Source organism: Solea senegalensis, linkage group LG9, assembly GCF_019176455.1.
Source record: "Solea senegalensis isolate Sse05_10M linkage group LG9, IFAPA_SoseM_1, whole genome shotgun sequence".
Taxonomy (NCBI): Eukaryota; Metazoa; Chordata; class Actinopteri; order Pleuronectiformes; family Soleidae; genus Solea; species Solea senegalensis.
Genome location: NC_058029.1, coordinates 9,540,987 through 9,565,463, shown reverse-complemented (window position 1 = coordinate 9,565,463; position 24,477 = coordinate 9,540,987). Strand labels below are relative to the sequence as shown.

At 41.2% G+C, this 24,477-nt stretch overlaps 1 protein-coding gene across 5 annotated transcripts in view; it reads left to right on the top strand.

Moving 5' to 3' along the window:
* Nucleotides 1-23,107, top strand: part of grb10b (growth factor receptor-bound protein 10b) — a 57,456-nt gene extending 34,349 nt beyond the window's left edge. For 3 of the 5 annotated variants that reach the window (XM_044034132.1, XM_044034131.1, XM_044034128.1), the window contains 12 exons: nucleotides 11,605-11,761; nucleotides 15,289-15,404; nucleotides 15,711-15,785; nucleotides 17,627-17,764; nucleotides 17,993-18,103; nucleotides 18,276-18,374; nucleotides 18,566-18,643; nucleotides 18,884-19,000; nucleotides 19,931-19,997; nucleotides 20,086-20,173; nucleotides 20,301-20,394; nucleotides 20,533-23,107. In XM_044034132.1, the coding sequence (XP_043890067.1) occupies nucleotides 11,605-11,761; nucleotides 15,289-15,404; nucleotides 15,711-15,785; nucleotides 17,627-17,764; nucleotides 17,993-18,103; nucleotides 18,276-18,374; nucleotides 18,566-18,643; nucleotides 18,884-19,000; nucleotides 19,931-19,997; nucleotides 20,086-20,173; nucleotides 20,301-20,394; nucleotides 20,533-20,679 (1,287 nt within the window). In that variant the 3' untranslated portion in view covers nucleotides 20,680-23,107. Of the gene's footprint in view, nucleotides 1-9,266; nucleotides 9,682-11,604; nucleotides 11,762-15,288; nucleotides 15,405-15,710; nucleotides 15,786-17,626; nucleotides 17,765-17,992; nucleotides 18,104-18,275; nucleotides 18,375-18,565; nucleotides 18,644-18,883; nucleotides 19,001-19,930; nucleotides 19,998-20,085; nucleotides 20,174-20,300; nucleotides 20,395-20,532 lie in introns of those variants that run through there. The other 2 variants (XM_044034133.1, XM_044034129.1) reach the window with 2 other exon arrangements.
* The last annotated feature ends 1,370 nt before the right edge of the window (nucleotides 23,108-24,477 follow it).

The following is a 24,477-nucleotide window of genomic DNA, read 5'->3' as shown; positions in this document are numbered from 1 at the left end:
TTCTCTTAGGCCTGTGTTTGACTGAAAATGGAGTAAAGCGTGCATGACGAGAGGCACTGTCAGCTTTTTTTTATTTAGTTAGTTACTCTGGGCAGAAAGACGTTTTGAAGGAAGGTGTGGTACAGTCAGTAATGAGACTGACAGAAAAAGTCGAAAACGTCTGTCTTTGCCCCACAGCACTGTACAAGCTGCTGAAAAGACTTGCATCATTAGCCAGTGTTCACGTTATGCTGCAGAATATGAATGCTGCATACACTCATTCACTCATAATCCTATTCCACCCCTGCGGCTGAAAGAAATCTGCCAAGAATATATAAGCCAAATTAAATTTCTCATGACCCCTGTGTGGGGAGAATACAAGGAACTGTTAAGTTAGTTAGCATGAGTAGCACTCACCACTATACACTCCAAGCCAAAAAAATGTTCTCTTAAAAAGAAATTGGGGCTTAAACTTCAGCCTGTATGAAATTATGTTTTGGCCAGTATTTCAGCAAACACGTCAAACATCACAGGACAGAAATAAAAAGAAGTATGTCCCCTTTAACTGCTGAACATTCCAGTATATTCACCACACAGTGTCTTAAGTCTGCCCATGAATTGTACTTGTACTTTACACAGAGACTTTGTCGGTTTGTAGAAGTTTCCTGCGGTAAACAACCATTTGCTGCGGCTGAAAATATGAAATAACATTTATGATGACTGCAGAGATCAGCGATAATCCAGTGAATTTCAGTGCAGTTTAAGATAAAGAAAACCACCTTTTTGCTAAGTGATTTCTACAAAATCTTATCTTAAACCTCTGGGTACCAGCGGAATATCAACACCTTGTACATTCACCATGAGCATCGATCCATCCCTGCTCCCTTTCTCTTTGCACTGAAGCATGGCATTCCCTGGCTGTCTCCTTCCAAAATGTTGGAAATGCTCCGGTCAGAGGGCAGGATTTTCCACTGTAAAAGGAAAAAAAAAAAACTAGAATGGAATGCTGCTGATGCCCAAACCGTTGGCCTCAGTGTGTGGGAACGTCTGTGAGTCTGTACGTATGCACGAGAGTGTTTGAAAGTACGGTTGTGTTTCTTGTCTTGTGTGCTTGTGTCTAACATTTAAGCAGCTGTGTGTGTGTGTGTGTGTGTAGTGCTGATGTGTTCTACAGGCTGTGCTGTGTGGAGGTCAAAGGTGACACAGTGCCAGAAATCTTGCTGGCTCACTCTTCCAGCAGCCAGGCCCCCCATTTAAGTGAAACACAGAACACGCTGATATGTACACAGACACTTGTGTCATTATCGTCAATTCACTTCTACACACATGTGGTGTACATGCACGGCCTGCTCAAATAAAGGTTCTCTCTGCAGTATGTAGGGTAGGCACTGTGCGCCCGCATTGATGTATGTATGTGTGTAGATTGATTCAGTCAGGCACAGGCACAGTCTCACACACACAACCACACACTCTTGCATGATATCTGATACTCTTTGTGGCAGAAGTGGAGAGAGCATGAGGGCAGTACAGTAACCCTTTGTCAACAGACATGTTTCTGCTGCCTTCTCTCTCCCACACACACGCACGCACGGAGAGGCACACAGACACACAAACACTGCGTTTGGGGACTGATTGAATTTGCATTCAGTGCTGTGAAATACAAATTGTTTGGCTGCTGCTGAGCAAACTACATGGAGGAGAGCCAGGCAGGTTGTGGTTGAGGCTGGAACGTCTCGTGTGTCTGGGACACATTAATCAGCTAACTGCTAAATGGAAACATGCCTCGACCTGCTCGTGTGCTGCTGCCACACTTAGGCAGACACCCACAAGCAGGCGCACTGATACACATAACCTGTTGCCGAATAATGAGACAGGTGAGGAAGATTAATCTGTGTAATGGCTCGGCTGTCTCTGCGCAGATACACATGGAGACACGTCAATATTGTGGTTATTTAAAACGTTGCATGTGAAGTGTTGATATGAAATTACGACTCTCAATTACCAAGATCCAAGTCTGAGATGATCTTAATCTTGTTAGACCGGCTTGTAACCGGACGGTTGCCAGTGTGGAGGTGCACCTGAGTCACAGACCTGTAAATGGTCTGCCATTTGTGCAGGGCACTTTTCTATCAAACATCTTTCATATTCATCCACACGTCAGGAGCAACTTGCAGTTAAGTGTCTTGCCCAAGGACACATTGGCATGTAGACGAACGGAGCCAGGAATCAAACCCACTACCTTCCATTTGAAAGCCAACTTGTATATGTGCTGCCCACTGCTCCTGCACCCACTTTGTATGGCCACGACTGGTGTATTATTAGGACGGATTAATGCAGGAGATACATTCACTTGATTTGAATTACAATAAGTCACATGGTATCTCTGAGCCAATGGGAAAAAAAAACAGGATTTCTTATTATTAGTAATATCAATACATTTTATTGATAAGCGCCTTTCAAGACATCCAAGGACACTTGCCAAAAGGTAAATAATGATAATATTAATAGTAGTAACATGTAAAGCAAGAAAAATCCATCAAATACAACAGTAAAAGCACAACCACTTAGAAAAGATAGCGTGTATCTTAGAACGACTTTTAGTGTGGCTACTTCAAGAGACACTGCAAGTGTAATTAAGCTTTACTTAACCTGTGCAAAAACATGTCAGCTATTGACTGATCACAGTGCACATTGTGATTTAAGTGAACACGCCAAATTTGATCTGAAACTTTGGTCACAAGCAAACCAGTTAAGAACACGTCGGCTTAAATGATCTTAATTAATGCCAGATGATCGATATCAAGATACCGTAGAGAGCATACCCTTTTTTTATTTAAAAAAATATCCCAGCATTAAATGATGTCATCAAACAGGTGATTTATTTATGGCGATGATTTAGGAAGTGAGGATTGTGAGCTTTTAAAATTATTCATTGAGCTAATGGTTGGAACCCACAGGCCCCAAATATTAGAAAATAATTCATCCTGTTTCTTAATTTATATCTGTATTAAATTTAACCATTTGTATCTTTCCATGGGTGCATGACTGGACCACCCAGGCACCTTTTTTAATGGTCTATCCTTCACTTCTTGTCCCACAGGGCAGATGGAGTAAGATAAGAAGCCACAACTCTCACCCCGTTAATGGGGCGAGATCCTATTACTCCTGCAGCTCACGTCAAACCTCGACAATGAATGCTCGATCTCTGCTCCGTCCCCGTCTCCAAACTTTAGACTGTCAGAGTATCACTGTGCTTTTCTCTGCAAAAAAAAAACATTTTAGTCATAAGTGTGGATGAGAAACTGTGCTTGAAATGAATAACTCAACTTTATTGAGAGTGTGTGTATTACTGATAAATGTGTGAATACAGGTATAAACACTCCTCAGGCTGTGTGTCCATGTGTGTGTGTCATAAAGAGCATGTGCTGCCTTTTAAGATTTTTTCATCTGGCCGAAGCTGAGCAGATCTGTTGGACTAATGTAGGTCATGGAGACAGCATCTCTCTCTCTGTCTCCCTCTCTCTCTCTTTCTCTCAGGGAAAGTAGGACAACTCAGATTTCTGAAGCTGCTGCTGTAGAAAGGCAAAAAAGAAGAGGGAAGTAAGAAGGAAAAGCAGAAAGTTGCGACATGGTCCCCTTTTTATTTTGTTGCTGTATTACTCATCGGGCACATGATTATTTGCTTAGCTCTGAACGGGTGCAGCGAGAAAGACGACACGTACACGAGTGTCTCACAGATGAAACACAGTGTGTGGGGGGATGCAAAACTGCAGAGAAACACTCCTGTGAGTCAAATGAAATGAAATGAATGAAAAGCTCCTTTTCATTTATTACCATTATATTAGAGGTGTCGCTTCCTTTCGTACACACGCGCGCACACACACACACACACAGAGAGGACTCTTTGACGTTGGTATCCACAAAAAAACCCTCCCAATAAAGCGCAGTTTATAAAGAACTGTCACACATACTGTGATTCCTTGGAATCCTGAGTGTATCGCAGACGACACGCAATCTGCATTACAGCAATTACGCAACAGTTTGTGCTATCGGGAACAATTCCAGTGGTTTCTGAAAGCTAAAAGATGCACTTCAAAGCAAACATGGTTATTACGGTAATTTCACTCGTGCTGTTGCAGGAAGCTGGCGAGTCAACGTCTTTATTTCTAGGGAGGAGAAAGTTGGAAAAACTTACATTTTTTGGACATTGAGAAAAAAACTCAAATGTTATTTTAAATGTTTTATACTGTCCAAATTTAACACACATCTGGTGTTCATGTACAACTACAGTGTTTTTTCCTCAATAAAGCTTTGAGATTTCTCCATTCTAAATTGTCATTAAACTATTTTAACATGCAGTCAGCTGTAAATAGATGCCAGATATTGAAAGTTATTCTGGAAAAATGGGCAAAAGCACTCACAGGACATTTCTAGCCCTTTTTTGGTTAAAATAAGCAAGAATGGGCATTTTGAGGCTCAGATGTTAAAGGGTTAATATTTTTTTAGGTTTTAAAATTGTGATCATTTAATTACCAGGAGGATGTTGTTGTATTTTAACCCACACGTTTTTATTGCTGTTGAATCGTTACCTTAATTTAGTTACTGTTTCACGTGAGAGTTGTGGTTTTGTGTTTGTTTTTATGTTTTATGTCCACATTGCCCTGCTGTTAGGTGGATAATTTTAATCTCACTTATGGTTTGACCTAAATTTGTGCTACCTGACCTGCACTGTTGATTAAATTTAGCCTGGCTCTGCTCCAGAATCTTGCAGCCTTCCACTATCTTAGCCTGAATTGGTGTCAAAACGCCATTGTTTACAGACAGAGCCGTCTCTGTGGACTAACTACCGACCCAATATTCAGTGTATGGTTTGATGCATGGCTGCACAGTAGCAGAGATGGCAGCCTGCCACAGCCTGTACGTGACTTTGTATTGTCAGTGTGTGCTGAGAGTCTTTAGCTCCAAGATTTCTATACATTTCTCCTCCCTTCCCCTCTCCTGACCCCGTCACTCCTATTCCCATTTCCTCTTTCACTATTCCCACCAAATCCCTCTCTGGCTTCTTCTGCTTCACTGATCCCAGATGTTCCTCTTGTACTGGGTTTTAATTCGATGCCATCATTGGAAGACAAGGGAAAGTTCATGGTCCCTTCCTCATGAGTCAGCAGACTTTTCCTGGCAGTTGGAGGGGATGGCCAATTGTCTGAGATTCTTTCAGGTTTTTGTGTCTCAATCTTATCATCCAGCCATTCATCAGGGGTGGACTAAGCCACGCACACAGCACCACATTATATTTAGTGGGGCTTTATGGGGGTTCTTGCTAATGGAAACATGGAGCTTAGGCAAGTCATGTTAACTGAAGGAGCTAAATCCTTATAGTTTTTTGTTGTCATAAAAGACAGAGATGGTACGTTATAATGGTATGTTTTTGAGTGGATGTGGAATAGTTTGTCTTGCAGAGCTGTGAAAGTCAGTGCCTTACCTTATGGACAACAAGTGAAAATAAGTGAAAGACCGGTTTCACCCACATAAACCAGATGTATAAGCAACATTTAAACATCAGTGGAAACCCCATCAAACGATGGACAATTCAAAGTACTTACTGATGGCGTCATTCGTTCTGGTATTTGAAGGCCGCTGTAGTTTCTGGACAAGTGTGAGCAGAGTAGTCCTCAGTTTGTTGCAGTTTGGCCATAAGATGTCACTAATTCTTACACACTGGACCTTCAAATAATCTATTTATCCTTGAACAGTTTGACATTATCACTCAGATGTTGAGGATAAGCAGTAGATGGTTTGGTAAAGTAAGAGTAATCCATAGTTTCTCCTCAGGCTTTGTGATTATTCAGGGTGAGAAAGTTCACATTTGTGTTAATCCATAAGAACTTGATGATGTTATCATGTTACCATACAATGGAGGGAGATAACGTTTTGATAATTATGTTAATTACCGAGTAATAGAATGGGAATTCATAAGGAAAAAGTCTGTTGGACAAAAAGGAGGAGGAATTTTAACTCTGTATGTGGAGGTATGACACTGATGGTAGTCTATAGTAATTCTCATAGCCAAGCTATTACTTTGGAAATAACATGGTATTACTATAATATTATATTGTTATTAGCATACCCTTACAATTATTGTTACTGAACTGAAAATTGCATTTGAAATACAAATTATTATTTTGTATTAATTGCAGTATTTTTGTATTTGTATTGGTGTTTTAACAGCACTGACTTCCCTCTCATGTAATGGATCCTAATGTGTGTGTGTGTGTGTGTGTGTGTGTGTGCAGGCTTGTGCCTAATGACTAATAGTCTTAGGGAAGTAAAACAGAAACTCCTATCTGATGTAAGTGCTTGTAATTCATATGTAATACCAGTGGAACTATTTATAGACCGGCAGCCAATTCCCTACGAGACGGATGCGCGCGTGTGTGTGTGTGTGTGTGTGTGTGTGTGTGTGTGTGTGTGTGTGTGTGTGTGTGTGTGTGTGTGTGTGTGTGTGTGTGTGTGTGTGTGTGTGTGTGTGTGTGTGTGTGTGTGTGTGTGTGTGTGTGTGTGTGTGTGAATCACGGGGCGTGCACGCACATGTTGGAGCACATACCTCAAGTGAGCACAAAGCATGTCCTCATACAGGACCTTGCAGTTTACTTTGTGTTTGTCTTTCAATGCCTGTCTAGTTTGTGTGTCTCCTTCTTGTGAGGCAGTGGGAGGAATTCTCTGTGTCCTTGTATAAGCACACACTGTAATATACACAAAACATGTCAAACACTGTATGTGCTATGTGCTGTAAAGTGTATCGTGTGTCTCAAGATGTGCTCACATGATTGAGCACATCTGGGTGCCTGTGTGTGTGTGTGTGTGTGTGTGTGAGTAAATCATTAAGTTATGTTTATATTCTGACTGTTTAGGTTAAGATAAGGGTAGATTAATATCAGGTTAATGTTACCTGGTGATGAAGATGGTTTGACTGACTGAGTACTTTTGGGTTAAGTTTGAGTAAGGCTTCAGGAAATGATTGTAAGACAGTGTAATGTCGCTCTCAAGTCGTCTCTGTGCGTGCACGTGTGTGTGTGTGTTCTCAGACCCTCCCTGGAGGATTACGTCACAGTCCAGTTATCAGACCTGAGTCATCAGAGGCTGAGAGGCCCTGGTCTGCTGCTCCATTTAAATAAGGACACACTTAAAGGACATACTTTCTGTCTTTCTATCTTTCTTTTTTCTCTCCGACTCTCACTTACTCACTTACACCTACATTGTTTTTTTTTTTTTGTGCCTGCGGTCTTATCTCTGGCTTTAAGAAGCCCTGAAGTGGAGCAGGTCATTAGAAATGTGTCACTCCATTGTCATCTCTGTGGGTTTGCCCCCTCGTTCCTTCCCCTCCTGAGATGGTGTAATGGTATGGCCCATCTTCATCATTTTCACGCCTTCTAAAAGAGCGCCTCACTTCCAAATCAGTGTGCATTCGGTCATTTAATATGTTGCCTATTTATGGCAACATCAGCTGATCTGTATCATCTGACTGTCGCAGCCGCGTCTTTATGATGAAACACGGGGATGAATTAATGATGCTGCAGCTGCTCCCGTAGATTCTAGTGATTATTTTTTCAGTTCATTCCTACCAACTGTTTCCTGTTAGTCCTAATGACCATGACCCAAGTCACCTGTATTAGTTTCTCTTCACTCTGCTTGCTTCCATGTTCATTCAAGCTGTGTTGACTTTTTGCTCTATTGGCAAACACAAACAAACGTTTTGCTGGGTCTGTTTTCCGGTCAACATGAAATCCACACTGTGTGTGTGGGGAGGAAGCTCTCATCCCTTAAAACCTTCAAACAAATGTCATCCTATTCAGTGTCAGAATGAGGAACTTATAATAAGAGCACAGAAACCTGATTCGCAGCACGTATGATCAATGCAGATATCCTGGGGCTTTCCCCCTCTGTCTGACAACTGTGACGTAGAAAAGGGTGTGTGTCTTGGGCTGCGTGAGTGTGTGAATGCAGTGGGGGGGTGAGACAGCTGTGCTGGCTAGATATGTAGAAAGCATTTATATTATACATTCTGCCACCAATTTCTCTCTCTCCTTCTCTCCGTCCCACTCGTTTACCCTTCACTTCTCACGGCCGTCTTTCTCCTGTTTCTCCCTGTCCCACACACACCCACGTATGTGCCTGTGTGCATGTGCAATCATACACACACACTCTTCTCTCTCCCTCTCTCTGTGTCCTTCTCCCTTCCCCCAGCCCGCAGACTCCCTCCCTCCCTCCACTGCTCTCCAAAGTTTGCCACTAAAGTCGATGAAGTCGTAGGTCATGCCTTTTTGACTGCCATAACTTTTTTACCACAGTTTCCTTCTTTTTTTTCCCTGTGTGTTCATTCCTGGTTTACTTTGGATATACACATGTGTATATACACACACCCACACACATACATGCTCCTCTCTTTTCAAAAAAGTAGAATAATTACAGAAGTAGCTGCAACAACGGCATAAAGCTGTTCTCACCTCTTCCCAGACAGGGTGTGTCAAGGCTTTTTGTCCGCCAAATGCTGTATTAAATATTAGAGTTAAAATGAGAAGTGCTTGTGTCTGTGTATGTGTGCAGAAGTCTCCAGGATTTTGTTCTTTAGAGAGAAAGAATGTTGGCACAAACTTGCCACCAGGGGAGGAGGAGAAGGCTGGAGTGCTCGGGGAGTGCTCCAGGTTTGTTTCATTTCATTTGCTCTGTAATGAGTCTTGTTAGTGCTGCGAGAGGTAGAGGGATTTGACTACAGAGTTCATAGTTAATCCACAGGGAGGGAGGAAAGAAGTGAGGAAGGATGGGAGGGAGGGAGAGGAAAAGAAAGTCAAAGAAGCAGAGAAAACATACGCGCCAAATGATCCTCTCATGAAACACGGGGAACATTTTGGAAGTGAGAAAAGCAACAAACTTTGTTTTATCTTCCTTCCTTCATTGGTTTTGCCTTCTCTCTCTCAATTCCCCACACCCTTCTCAAATGAACCCTCTCGTTCTGAGCTCAGTAAAGAAACTGAAACAGAGAGCTGAAAAAGTTGGCTGTGTCAGTCCATGACTGTGCGTCTGTGTGTCTACCAGAGTGTATGTGCCTCTCAGGGAGTGTGTGTGTGTGTGCGCCTGTGCGTGTGTGTGTGTGTGTGTGTGTGAGTGTGTGCGTGTGCGCACTCACGCCTGAGTCTGTGTGGGAATGATTACATCAGCCTGCTGCAGGCTCGTGATTGGCTGGTGAGCGTGTGGTTTGATTCAGTGTGCCGTGGAGCCTGTGACTGAGGCTGTAACCCTTTGTGAGGGAGGGAGAGAAGGAAGGATAGTTGTCAGACTGAACCGGCATTAAGCACTGTACTGTACCTGCTGCCATTGGAATGCTGACTGCCTCTGTGTGTCTGTCCTCTGAGCTGCACAGACACCAGCTTCACTTCACAGAGACATTTTTTTTTTATAGACAGCCAGCTGCTTAGATAGACTGAAGGACTTTTGGGTTGTGTGACAGGCACCATTGTAACTGTCAACTGTTGGCTCTGAAATTTGTATCTCTCTCTTCCGAGGGGGCAGAGCAGAAAGGCTTTTCTGTGTTAGTAACTGTGAGCGATTGAGTGAGTGAGTGTGTGTGTCAGTGTGTGGGGAGCCAGGCTCAGTCCAAAAATGCCTTCGTGTTCTCCGGACTGCTGTCTATTGCGGGCCGTGGAGGTAAGACTGCTCTCTTTCTGTCGCTCTAATCTCTCCCAATGTGTCTCTGCCTCTCTTTGCTTCCTCATGTCTTTACATTTCCCTTCGGAGTACTGGCGTGTTTAGTACAGGCAGGAAATAGAATGTGTAAATACCTTAAACACTGAAGACAATTTGTCTTTTTTCCCCAAGTATGTGTAGTGCAATGAATAAAATAGACAGTGAAATATGTCCGCACCTTTAAATGATTATGGTTCGCTTGCCTTTTTCTCTGAAGTCTTTTGGATGGTATTGAATTCTTGGTATGTTCAAACTCTGATGCTATGTGCACCATTTTTGCTCTATGATCTTTCATGTGGGAAGCATGCATACATTACATACATGTAAGCAAGTAGGCTGGATTTATGTGTAGGGTAACAAGGCTGGATTCCTGTGCAGGTTAAGTAGGCTGCTCCAGTTTTCTCTGAGATGTGTTTCCTGTGACTTCTTGGTTTCCCCGTGTAGATAAAAGAGGAAGTAAATTAAGGACCGCTTAATGCAATCGTGCTGACAGCAATTTTAAGTGGATTATAGGGTAAATGTGATAAGGGGAAGCTTACAGTTTTCACACACTGTGACTATTAGTCTTTGTATCTGACACAGATGTCATCGCAGTCGCATGTTTCAGCATCTTATGCACTATTGCTATGCATTATATTTTTTACTTACTTTTGTAAGTCGCTTTGGATAAAAGCGTCTACTAAATGACATGTAATGTAATGTAATGTAATTATACAGACAGAGATTCAGCTTATACACATTGAGTAGGGCTAAAGATTTTGGGGTAAAATACTTCCATGCACCTTTTCTGGCGGACTGATTTGAGTTATATGTTTTTTTTATACCAGGCTTCAGTTCAATAATGACTATATAACAGATGTAAAACATGACAGAGTCATCAGAATATGATCCACAGTATTTTTCTATATTCTATAGTGATGAACTGTTCAGCGCTAACATTGAGTAACGCACACATGCAAATATGTGTCTGCATCATAATTGTGGAACAGGTGTTAGTCATGTATACATTATTATTCCACTTAAAAAGCCCTATTATACTAAATATTTCTATTTGCAGTCTCAATATTTTCCCAATATTAACTTCAGTAAAGTTATGGGAGTAGTTGAGCTCTTAACTCACTCACGTCATGTCGATATTTGGATCCATTTTCTCGTCGAGCTTTATTTATAAACACAGCTCCAAACCAATTGGCTGCTTTGTGTTCACAAGAGCAGATGCTTGTCATACACCACAGTATATTTGCTACTATATTACTTAACAAGTTGCTTTAAGTAATGCTTGTCTGTGATTTCAAACACCACAATTGCTACATAGCCTTGAATGTCTATGCTTTTCTATTGTGTGCTGTAATCACAGGGCTGTGTATGCTATAGTATATGGGGAGCTATATGATAAATACTATTCTAGTGTTTGAAGAAAATTGCTGGCTTCACCCACCTATTAGACTGAGTTTTCAAAAATGCTCTGTGTTAAACTGGTGAGTTGTATGATTGTCAAAAAAAAAATCTAAAATTAAAAATGTCTATATCATTTTAAATGCATTCTTTGTAAATAGTAAGGTGTACAGTGTCCATTCTTTTTTTTTGGTTCGCTGTGTCATATTGAGGACTAGGGCTGGATGACATGGCCAAAAATGTAAAAATAAAATCAAAAAATGGTTGATCATGGTTTGAAATTTTCTGAAGCAAGCCATGTTTTGTGTCTCAAAGTGTGTTTGCACAGTTCATAAACAATATATTATGGATATATGCCGAACCTTTGTTGTATTGAAACTGAAGGAACCTGTGTTGTGACGGTAGTTACTGGGTTATTACCCAGCAATCTCCTTAATTGAAGCTTTGTTCTTCCTCCTTCAATTGATTTCAGTTCATTTCTCCTTCCAGATTGTGAAGATCTTCAGTGAAGATGGCATGGGTAAAGTGGTGGAGATCCCGGCCGACATGACAGCCAGGGACCTGTGCCAGCTCCTGGTTTATAAAAGCCATTGTGTGGATGACAACAGTTGGGCACTTGTTGAACACCACCCACTGCTCGGGCTAGGTAAGGGACACAGACTCACAAAAGCCCCAATGGACGGATGCTTACGTACTCTCACAGACATGCAGCGCAATCACTGACATACACAAGTACTAACCGGGGGCATAGAGTCCAGTGGCATATTCTCATGGAGGCGTGTATTCAAGCATGAGAACATGCTGTACAGCATATGCACGGACAAGTCACAATGTTTGGTGATCTAATCAAGTGCGTCACAGAGCAGTGTTCTGCGGGAGTGCGCTATCTCAGGAAAATCTGAGTCGTACATCGAGCTGTGTGTCCCTAAAAATATGTAGGTTAAAGATGAGCTTAAGTGAGAGGTGTATGCATGTAAAGCCTGCCCCACACGAGGAGTTTCAAATCTGAATTGATCTTAAAAACATGGGCGACCACAGACACAACGAAGTTTGTAACCGATTTTTCAGTGTTTTAATCCCGGGAAAGCCCAGTCAAAAATCAGGGGGTCTCACAGAAACTCGAGTGATTTAACGTGACTTCAGAATATACACAGACGTGGAGGCGGACGGTCTGCTTTCGTGTCATCTTGCAGGACACATTAAACAAGCAGCTATACCGTCACGTACCTTCACGTTCATCCTCGTCACACTGTGGGCAGCACGGTCAACTCGCTCTCAGTTGTTATTACGGGGTTTCTGCTCATGCCCCCATGTGGGCTGTTAAATTTTTTGTGCACATTTATTTACCAAACTAAAATAACAAAAGAATAAATAAATATAAGAGAGAAGCATTGTGGGAAGGATTACACGGAGTGCTATTTGTTATTCCTGTTAAAATGGCTGCTTTCAACCCCAGATATATGCAGAATATAGTTATTATTATTATTATTATCATTGTTATAATATTATAATGACATGTTTATAGATTAGGAGACGTAGCAATGTCACGGATAAACACTGTAACAAATCCTTTGACAACTTGCAATCTAAAGGGGTGGAGCGAAATGTTATTGATCCAGTAATGTGAATGACATGGCAGAGAGGTGATGGAGAGTTAAAAAGATTACTGTTCACGTTCAAGGTTCTTTAGTTCACTCTCCTGAAAATAGAGCCTCTTACTGACAGACGTCAGTAAGAGGCTCTCATCATTTCTCAGAAATGATGAGTAGTGTGTTGTAGCGTTTGGTTTCTTATAACTGATTCAAGAATTGAGTTTGCTGGTGTGTAGTGAAGCGATGGCATTATACGGCAAACCCTGCAGACACTGAGGAGCAAGGACCAATACTTACCTGCATTTAAATGACAGAAAGACACATGCTTGTTTAGTGCTATAGCTGGTTTTATTTATTAATGGTAAATGATGAAAGTTTGTCTTTGAACAGGAAATTTTTACTTGTTGTTGCATTAAGAAGAAAAAGGAGCTTTGCGTTTTTTGTCAGGGTGATGTTGTGTTAGACTTGGCACCATAACAGTAAGTTTGGAAAGCTGTGGCCAGCTGAACGTTAGAAAAACCCAACCTCCCCCTGAGGAGAGAGCGATTATAAAGCACTTATGGAAGACAAGTTGAGCCTGTGCTCAGGGTTCATGTCTGTACAGTTTAACAGATGTGGGAGAGAAGGGGGTGTAGTTTTATATAGAGCAGAGTGCTGCTTGCTTGTGAAATCTAGAAAGACATGAAAAACATATGTAAAACCACTTTGTTTCTGCTCTTTCAACTTGTCGTAGTACAGGTTTTGTTCTCCCAGAGACATGACACACACTAACAAGCTGCTCATGCTGTCATTGTGAGTAAACTTTTACAAAACTTATAGCATTATTTAAAGAACAGGTCCCGCAGCTCTAACCCAATATTTCACCATCCATTGTGATCTGATTACATTTCTCATCAGCGCTGCCAACTGCATGCTGCCAAATACAGTTAGGCTGACGTGTTTGTAAATGACATCATTTTTGGCTCAGTGTAACTCTGGTCTATTATAGCTCTAATTCTATTCTGGCTCACCTGTGCAGTCTGCAACCGTATTCTTTTCAGCTCTGAAATAATGACTCATCACGTTTTATTTTATGAAAATTCAGTAAATGGAGATGTGATGAAGCCGCCCCACGCACCGACCTTCTAAAGGAGAGGAACCTTACGCCTAGTGTCGTTTGTCACACCTGTTTATACGTTTGCATTGTGTGGACATTATTGATGGATATTTCCAAAAATTGCCTGAATTGTCTCTTTTGCTGTTAAAATACCCCGTTATATGATAGTCCTTCGTCCTGCATTCACTGTAAAACCATAAATGTGTTTGTCATAGGTGTGCTTTGTCAACTGCAACATAGTTTGAATATTCAAAAGAATAATTATGTGCTGTACACAATGAGGTCCTTGCTCCAGTGTGTGTGAGCTTGTGTGCACAGACTGCGAGTCTGCACTGCACATGTGCCGTGATACTTAATGTGTGCACATGTGGTTGGGTGCTAGACAAGAATAGCAGTTTCAGAGAGACCCGAACAATAGCGTGTTTGAACAGAGGAGGCCTATTCCCGTACATCTCTGCCCACTCTTGCTACACTGCTGAATAAGATGAAATGGGCCTTTGAGACAAGTGACCTCTGCTTGTCAGCTCAGAAAGGTTAACAACTCCGGGACAGTAAGGTAGTGTTGCGAGGGTGAGTCACTGTCACGAACACGAGTGACTCACCGACCAGCCAGACGACAGGATGAATGGAGCAGGAAGAAAAAGAAGAGTCGTGACAGCGTTGAGGAGATTGCGACATGAAGAGGCAAAAACGAGTCGACGAATCAGAGTCGGTCACCATATTCACATGAAAAAGAGACCGTGTTTTCTGCGAAAGTTAGTTACGTTTCAACATTTAATTAAATCTACTGGTCTGTTATTAGAGATTCTCCAGAGGAATCTTGTTACGCTGTTGGAACTCTGACTGAGTCATGTCCGGTTTCACAGTCAGAGGATATAAATCACCGGGACCTCTGACCACATTTATTCAAGGACACACTATTGGCTGAATCATATCCCCCATTATTCACATTAACAGAGAACGGCCTTGGTCAGATCATCTGTCACAGCTGGTTTGATGAGCACAAACCATTGAAACCAGTCTGCAATTTAAAAGATCCTCCGAGGCCACTGAGCAGTTCAAATGAAAGCCAGGATGGTTCTGGCGCGGTTAAGTCAGATTAACCACTTTTTTATGTTGAATTCAGGATTGCCTGCAATTATATATTAACAGTCTTTAATCATGCAGAAGATTACTGGTGCTTAAAATACAACAAGGTAGTTATTTTTTCTTAAACTTTCTGTTTCTGGCTTAAAGAGGAATCTGCTAACAGGTCTTTCCCTCAAATTATGAGATCTGCACGGCTCATTAGAGACTTCCACGCTGCTTATGTGACATAGTCAAAGTAATGATACTTTCTGCTGATATTCATATTTCTATTCATGCTTGCATTGGCACATTTCATATTACCCTACAACTGTAGGGTAGGGACACTGTAGGAAAACTGTTGAAATGATGACTGACCATTGCTCTCGTTCCTCTCTTTGTCTTCCTGTCCCACCTCAGAACGCTGTCTAGAAGACCATGAGCTGGTGGTTCAGGTCCAGGCCTCAATGAACAGCGACAGTAGATTCCTCTTCAGGAAGAACTATGCCAAATATGAATTCTTCAGAAACCCTTTGGTAATATTGTTTGTAACATTCTGTTTGTTGAATGATAGTATACCTGTAGCCTGTACAAAGTAATTCGCCGTGTGTCTTTGAGGATATATATGTGTGTTCACTCTGAGGGGATGGAATGAAAGGCATGTCTCTTTGTGTAGTATTCACGTGAAATATTATGACAGCTGACTGTTGTAATGAGATGTGTGCGACATGCCTTTTTCCATCACAGATTCCCGCCCTGTAATTATCACCACTGTGGCTGATTATTTCTGTCTTAATCTCTCAACCCTCTTCTTCTTCTTCTTCTTCTTCTTCTTCTACCAGACGTTTTTCCCAGAGCACATGGTTGCATGGTGTCAGGAAACCAATCGTACGATTCCACCCTCTCAGCTCCTTCAGGTACGTAGAGAACAGACACACAAGCTCACTCACTGACTCACATTTGGCTGTGTGTGTCTCTCACTCCTGAAGCGCACGCAGCTTAATTTCTCTTGGAGTCAGCACCCGCTACATACTGTACAATCATGCAGACATACCTCACCTCTGACCCTGAGACAGCGTGTCACGCCTGAGCCTGCAGTAATAACTACTGTTGACACATGATTGAGTCAGCACACGCATCGCAGGTCCAACACTTCTAATGTCTGTCAGAAATGGAACATACTGTACTTTACCTGCCTATTGTGTGTTTGCACACTACCCGTATCACACCACTCACCTGTCTCATGCACCACTCATCGGCCAAATAGTCTTTTTTCTTTCTTTCTTTTTTTTTTTAACAAACCACACAGTATGATGAAGAAAAAAGTCCATGTGGAGACCAGACAAAAAAAAAGAGGATTCTTTGGATTTTAAAGAGCTTTAGTCTACATACGGTCTGTCTCTCCACCGTATTGTGTAATGGAGCCGTCAGAGACGGAGCCACAAGTGGAATCCATCCCTTCATCCTCACCACTCACAGAAAGCTTTTAACTCCCCCACTCATCACAAAGAAGCTTTGCTCTGTTATGCTCCACATAGAGACGTCAATAAATGAATGGCGAGGGAGGGAGAGAGAGAAGGAGGGAGGGGGGCAGAGTTGTGTCAGGAATCCCACACCCCAGTTTGACTGTTCCTAAACACAAGATCTTCACACTCAATTAGTGTCCTGTCCAAGCTGAAGTGTTTTATGACCCGAGCACAGTCAGGTGTCAGGAATATTTGCCGTTATGCAAGAAGCGTATGTCAGTGCGAAGCTGCAGCGAGGTGTAGGGCCTTAGAGGAAAAGAAGAAAGCAGCTTGAATGAACTTTGCGTGTGACCATGCGCTCTAGCAATGCAGGGAACTGCTCAAGCAAGAGGCCCATCATCGGCTGTTTCCAAAACACTGGGAAACATGTGCTTCAAATATTGAGGAGTCTTCTGGAACAGGTTACCTTCTAGCCACAAGCCACAGGTTCCAATTCAGCTCTAATAACATAACCTGCCACTTCATGGCGTGATGTTTTTCAAAAAAAAAAAAAAACCACAAACCACAAATTCCAAACACCCACAAAACAATTTAGGCTTCAACAGTCCACAGTAGGAATGCATTTTAAGTTGATTAAGTCTGTTTGTCTTGGCAGACAAATCTCATAACACACTTTTTTCTCTGCACGAACTACACTGTGTAACTACGTTTTATGCTTTCTCACCAGAGACCTGAAAATTAAGACGGAAAAAGATAACGTGCAGATTCAAGGCATAAAAGACAAAAATATTTTAGGAAAATGTAGATTTAGCTCTAATTTTGTCATGTCTGCCTGGTCCTTCTTTAAACAATGCCCTTTGTTATATATAGAGCAGAGATTTTTGATAAGCTCAAGAACTAAAGTCATATTAGCTTAAAAACATGTTTTTTTTTCTCTTAAAAACAGGTCCACCTCGTGGGTACATGTACACTACATGTAATAAACTTTATATGTACATTCACATAAGAGTATGAGGATCTGACGCTACACCTGACTCCCCCTGAGGTTTCAGACTGTTGCACAATGTCTGCTTTTGTTGCGGTCGCTACCATGTCGTTTAAGAAGCCAAGCTGCCGTCCATCTGGCACGAGCACAAGACGCCCAGATTACTGTTTAGTCTTTGACAAAAAAGCAATTCCCAGTGACAGATGTGATCCAGCGTTGCCCTCCTAAGGCAGAGAGTGAGGGAAAGAGTGATAGAGTGAATGTGTGCTGGTCTCCTCCTTCACACATTTCCTGCTCCCTCTTCCAGAGCTTCCTAGCCACCAGTAGCTGTCCAGAGATCCAGGGTCACATGTATGTGAAAGAGGTCGGACGGAAGTCATGGAAGAAGGTTTACATGTTCCTGCGGCGCTCGGGACTCTACTGTTCGACAAAAGGATCGTCAAAGGTAAGAGCACGTTCAATCTTTCCATCTTTTTGTAATTGCTTCTCATTGTATGTCTCAAGAATGCACATACTTTTTATATTAAAATAATTATGATTGAAAATGATAAATACACACCAAAGAAATTGGATTACCTTTAACGTAAGAGCTTGTGATCTCTGTCTTTCGGCGTACCTCCAGGCTGTGTTTCTCTCTGTCATGCGCTGACTGATTAATTATTCCTGTCTCCAGGAGCCCAGACATCTACAGTTACTCGCAGACATAGAAGAAAGCAATATCTTCACTGTCGTCACAGGCAAAAAGCACCACAGTGCACCCACAGACTACGGCTTCTGTATCAAGGTGAGTCTCCGATCAAAGAGGTGAAAACAGCTTTGATGGTGAACTTACTGTTGTTTTGAATCCTTTTTGGTTGTATAGTTGTTTGATTCTGTAGTTTTGCCATTATCCTTGCTAGGTTACGTACAACTATCAGCGATGAAGATGATAATTTTTTTTTTTTTATTATCTGCAGCCCAACAAAAGTCGAGGGGAGTTAAAGGACTTGAGGATTTTGTGTGCAGAGGATGAACAGGCAAGGATGTGTTGGATGACTGCCTTCAGACTATTTAAGGTAACACCATCACTGTCTTGGATCCTTTAGATCACATGACAAACATTTGCACCGTCGCAAAGTTAAAGCAACTTATGTTAAGAAAGTAAAGAGTCTATAAGGGCTGTAACACATTAGACATCACACAAAAGACTAAAGATTGATGATTCTTATAGCGTGTGTTCAACAGTCATCTCCCTTTTCCTTTACAGTACGGGATTGTGTTGTACCAGAATTACAAGATCCCTCAACAGAGAAAAACCTTAATTTCACATTTCTCAGCACCTGTGGTAAGTGTTATTCTTCATGTGAAGTTCGATTAAAGCACCTTAAAACATGAACTACTGAACCATATATTCAGATTTGCTTTGAAACACTTTCTTTACATATCCTTTTTTTCTGCCACTCCAATTTTATTCATTCAGAACGCTTCAATCATATACTTTTGAGTGTAACTGCAGCTTGTCAACTCGAAATGTACTACTAATGTGGCTGGATTTTTAATGTGGTGTATTTCTGGCGCCCCCTAGCGGAGTGTGTCGGAGAACTCCCTTGTAGCGATGGATTTCTCAGGGAGGATAGGCAGAGTGATCGACAACCCTGTGGAAGCTCAGAGTGCCGCCATGGAGGAGGGACACGCATGGAGGGTGAGACACAGCCTCATGTCTCTGTCAACAATGCTGGGAGCTGCACAAATATTTATACAGAACAAATTTCCCTCTGGTGAGGTGACAAACATTGTTTGGTATAAAGCTCGTGCGGCTGGTGATGCATTTAATATAATTAATATCATTTTCTTTATATGTGTTGGATGGTTATTAAAGTAGGAATCAACCTCGTCCTAATACAATATGTGAATAACCCTCTTCCCTTAAGTACTTTTAATATTTAAAGCTGTCATCTCTTGGCTCAGTTTTTGTCCAACGATGCCAGTAACCTTCTCCTCCCTCTGTCACGTCATGAACAGGTTTTGTGAGGCAGACAATTTATTCACAAACAAACCCAGCCTAACTTGAGCTGAAAAGGAATTGATTGGGATAATTGTTGTGGGATACTCAAACACTGACAGCAGCTTTAACTTTGGATTTTATCTCAATTGTTTAACCCTTTAACGCCAAGCATGTCGCAGACGACACGTTTGCGCGAGTGCACTTTGCATTACCAAATTCCAGCGGTTTCTGAAAGCTGAGAAGTTTCAAGTCAATGCCAACATTGTGGTTATTAAGGTAATTTCACTCACGCAGGAGTTGCAGGAGTTGCATGAGTTTTTGCACACACATCTTTTTTTATTTTAATTATGTTTTGTACTTTAAATACATTTAAATTATGTAAATTTTAAGTTATTCTGGGTACATGGGCAAAAGCACTTACTCAGGGTAGTTTAGGATAGTTTTCTGACCATTTTATTGTTAAAATAAGCAAAAAAAAAGTCCAGACATTTTAAAACTTAGGCGTTAAAGGGTTAAAAACATGATTTTGCGCTCGAAACCATTTTTTGTACACATCATTTCTGATGTTATTGTACCAGATCATGAAATAATCCCTGTTGTGTTGTCTCTGTGTGGCATCTCTCTCAGAAGAGGAGTCAACGACTGAACGTATTAGGCTCCCACAGTCCACTGCACCACTCGTCCCTGAGCTCAGGTAAACGCTCAGCCTCAACAAAGCAGATCTGCCACTTCTTTTTATGTTGATTTGTAAAATGCACGTCTTCCTTTCACTGTCACTGCAGTTATCCACATAACGCAGCTGTGGTTCCACGGCCGAATATCGAGAGAAGAATCCCATCGTATTATCCATCAGCAAGGAAATGTAGACGGGTAAGTGAGCAGCTGCAGCAAATTCTTCTTTCCTATTATTTTTCTGAATTAAAAAAAGAAATCACTCAACATTTACATGTTTCCTCGCTGCATCCATAAAAGGTTCCTCCTTTCTCTTGTTGCACAGGCTGTTTCTGCTGAGAGTCAGTCAGAGTAACCCCAAGTCATTTGTGCTCACATTGTGCCATCACCAGAAAATCAAACATTTCCAAATACTACCGGTATGAATCTTTTTTAAACGTCTACTGTATATACTGTAATAATGTGTCTTCAGAGCAGAGTCTGATTTTCATCTGTTTTCTCGTCCCTTTGTCCGTCTGCTGTGTCTCACCCTCACTTGGACGCTCTGACACTGCCAGTGTGAAGAGGACGGCCAAAGCTTCTTCAGCCTTGACGATGGCGCCACCAAATTCACCGACCTGATTCAGCTGGTGGAGTTCTACCAGCTCAACAGAGGAGTGCTGCCTTGTAAACTCAAACACCCTTGCACCGTCGTGGCCTTATGACATCCTCAAAACACCTGACCCCCACTTACCCTCATCACTTGACTCTGCCTGAAACAAGCAAAACAAAAAGAATCATTCAGTCGGATGGTTCTTTTGTTTTTATCTTAATAAGAAGCTGGTGAATTGACTGATGGTTTAGTGTTGTTTTATGTTGTTGTGAGTCTGCCAGAGACTGCTGACTTGTTGGATTTTTTTTTTTTGCATGGATGTTTGAGGGGTCAGATGTGCAACGTGCTCCTGAGGTTCCGCATTCGAGACGAGAGAGCGTACAGGAAACGAACACTGCCATGTGTGTCAGTGCTGTTGCAGAATCTTCCGCAGTCTTGCTCTATTCACAGTCATTAATAAGCTTCAACTGGACAATCAGCCGCATCATTTTGTGCTTTTGTTAGGACCACTCATTCAAACTTTTCATCGCACGTCCTCAAAGAATTTACTGTAGATGGAGAGTTGATTGTTTTGCACTCATCAAACTTGGAGTGGCCTTTGACGGGTGTGTGTGTGTGTGTGTGTGCGTGCGTGTGTGTGAGACCTTGTGTTGTTGAACTGTGAGATGGTGCCAGCGCCCTCTGGTGTCACAGGCATGCAAGGACATGTCCAAACTCAACTTGGATGAAATTTGGAGGTGACAGGAAGAATGGGTGCTTCCGAATCCACCTGAGTTTTGGGGGACATCGGAAGTTTGTAAAGTCAAAATCCCCTGGTGAAAAAAAGGCTAAGGGAAAAACCTGGACCTATTAGAACAAAGTGTTTTTTTTACAGTGGACAACAACTAGTCTTTATTGTTTCTCACTTGGAAAATTCATTTGTTCATCTCTGACAACACAGGGTTTCATTTCTTATTGATACATTCATTGAAGTTTTATACTGTTATCAATATTATCAGATTTTTTTATTTTTTTTTGCATTCTGATTATGTGCAACTCTTCATTATTTACCTAAGCTACAAGGGGGTCATTTTGTACTTGTTGTTCTATTGCACGCTCCAGTTTTCCAAAAATATTCACCAGGCTACTTCCACAGAAGCGAGTTGGCATGAATCGAACTATGGTGTCATTCAGGGTAAAATAACGAGTAATAAAGCTTGAACAACTGTAACCAGGTGGACAGATTTCAAGTGAAGCCATATGCAGTAGTTTTGTTTCATTTTTCACTGTAGGTAATATCAAGCTACCTGTTGTATAAGCATCAGCTTTTTTTTTCCTCATCACCACAGTACAGGAAGGGTAACCACTAATATTTCCCTCAGGAGTTTCACCCACTTAACAGTCAGCAAATCAGAGGAAACCCTTTGCCAAACAAAACTGCTTTAGCACAGAGATACAGTGGAAACCCGTGGACAAAAACCTGTCCTTGTACCTCACACTTATTTCAGTATCTGATCCAGCAGGTACCGCGGAGCGCGGCTCCACACTGATGGTAGATGTTGTGCATCACATGCAGCCTTTTATCTGCCTGTGAGCAAACTGTATCACATACACACTGACTGCACGCCACCCAGTTATGGATGTGCTCATCGACTCTCTCCTCTGTGCTCATCTCACTCAGATGATATATTCTAATACATGTTTGAGTCGACTGTTAGTGAGAATACTCAGCAGTGAGGCAGCAAATGTTAGGTTTCAGACTTAAGACCATTTCTGTCTTAATCCATGTCCCTTCATTTGACTTTACTAACTTGACTATAGTTCTTTGACTGATCAGGGTGTACAGCTCTTACCGAGTTATTAAATCAACAGAAATCCCACCCGGCATATGATTTTTAACAGATTTCCCCTTTTGTGTTTTCTTCAAAATGAGCTTCTGCAATCGACTTTTCATTTACTTTTTTTCTTTTAATAGACAGCGATGCTTTTGAAGTGTCTCTAGTCGAGCGTGGACCTAAATGCAGATCACATAAAGGGTCAAACTCAGCCAACTCAAAATCTGGGAAGACTGGAGGTAAATAATTCAAATTCGACCTTGGATTTCAAGTCGATGTTTAGTCTGAGCCCGGTCACTAACTCTGTGGCTCAAATTCACTCAGAAACCTTGCCATTATTATCATGACGTTTTTTTCATCAGTGTGTATTTTTTAACACTCCCTTCAAAGTGTTGCTCGTAGTAGCCGTGTTTAATCTTGCAGCTGTCAGATGGTTGGAAATCTGTTTGTGTTTACCAGCATCAGCAACCGTCTTTTATTTACCTGCTGCAGGTTGTTATAATAAGACATACTATAATATCTGATTTGCCGCACTATATTGACACTTTGCGTGGTCACCATCTAAGATGCAATGACTCAATCATATTGTTTGTTTTTTTTTCTCTAAGTATTGCTGCAGCAAAATGTATTTATTTATCTGGATGTGATTACTTGAACATTTTTAGATTTCTTTATCTCGGCGCTGTTCTGTACTGTTCTGTTATCATTACATGAAATGATTGACCAGTGTGATTTTTTATTTTTATTATTATGACCTAGCATCTTTTTTTTTTCAGTTTTTTTCTTTTTAGTTTTGATTATTCAAAAATGTATTTGTCATCATCAACACTTGATATGAAGTGATGTTTTAAAGCACACTCACATCCATAGTATTCACATTGTCATTCCGTTATATGACGAGATGAATGATGTGAGATTTAAAAACACAATAATTACTTGAGTTTCCAAAAAAATTAATCACTAAGATTTTTTTCATACTCCCCCCTCCCCCAATTTCAATTCTTCCATTTTGAATCTATAACAATCATTTTTTTTCAAACCTTTTGTGCTAAGAGGCCTCACATTTCTCCCATTATCATCAGTGTTGTGTGGCGACCCCAGATAATAAGTGAAAGAAACTTAGCCACAGATGTTTTGGGAATCTGGGTCAAGTAAGGCTCAACATGCTCATGACTGACTGTTGAAATGCTTTTGTCCTTGAAGAAAATATAGTAAGAAAAATAAATAAAAATGTAGATGTAGGAGCAAAAAAAAAAAATCCCTTTACGTTTAAGTTAATGCCTCTAAATGAGAATCTTCAAAATGCTTAGTTTAGATATATTTGAAGAAATGCATAAAACGATCTCCACACATATGTAGGTAACTGTCATAATTCTAAACTGGGAACTAACTCAACCAAACCAGAACAACATTGATCTCAAACTAAGTCAATTTCACTAGAGAATCTGTTATCACTCTGGACTCTGGGTTGGATCACTGAGCAGCATCCTAGACTATTAAGAACTCACTGACTCAATGATGCCAGTGATGTTCAAGAACAAATCCAAGGTGGTAAGTATTTAAATTGGTACTAAGTGATATTCCTCTAACCTTTTAGTTCACGTTGACTCATTTACGCAGATCAGATGTTAGGCCAGAGTGCCAGGTCATGTGTTGTCAGGTGTAGTTTAGGGTTTAGATGTTTTCAGGATTTTAGTTTCTCTAAATGCAAACGGTAAAAGTGTAAACTCAGTGAGTGAGCGAGTGAGTATGAACTAATGAATCAGGTGATTTTGGAAATCCACAACTTTTACACGTAACAGAGATGAATGTAAGTGGGTTGCTCAGGGGTGATAGGGAGCACGTTTTAAAAACTACTGGTCCGTCGGATAACTTGGACTTTCATGTACAGGATGATAAAAGACTCCTCAATGTTTTAGTTTCATTAAGAAGGGGGGGAGTTAATTTTTTTTCCTCCATTATGTGCGCCACCTATCTGCTAGTTGTGATTACTTGAAATATCCTGACAGCAAAATTGACTAGATCCCATACTATTTAAAGAGTACATTTAGTTTAACTTTTTTTAAAAAAAAATGAAAATATACATATGTATATAT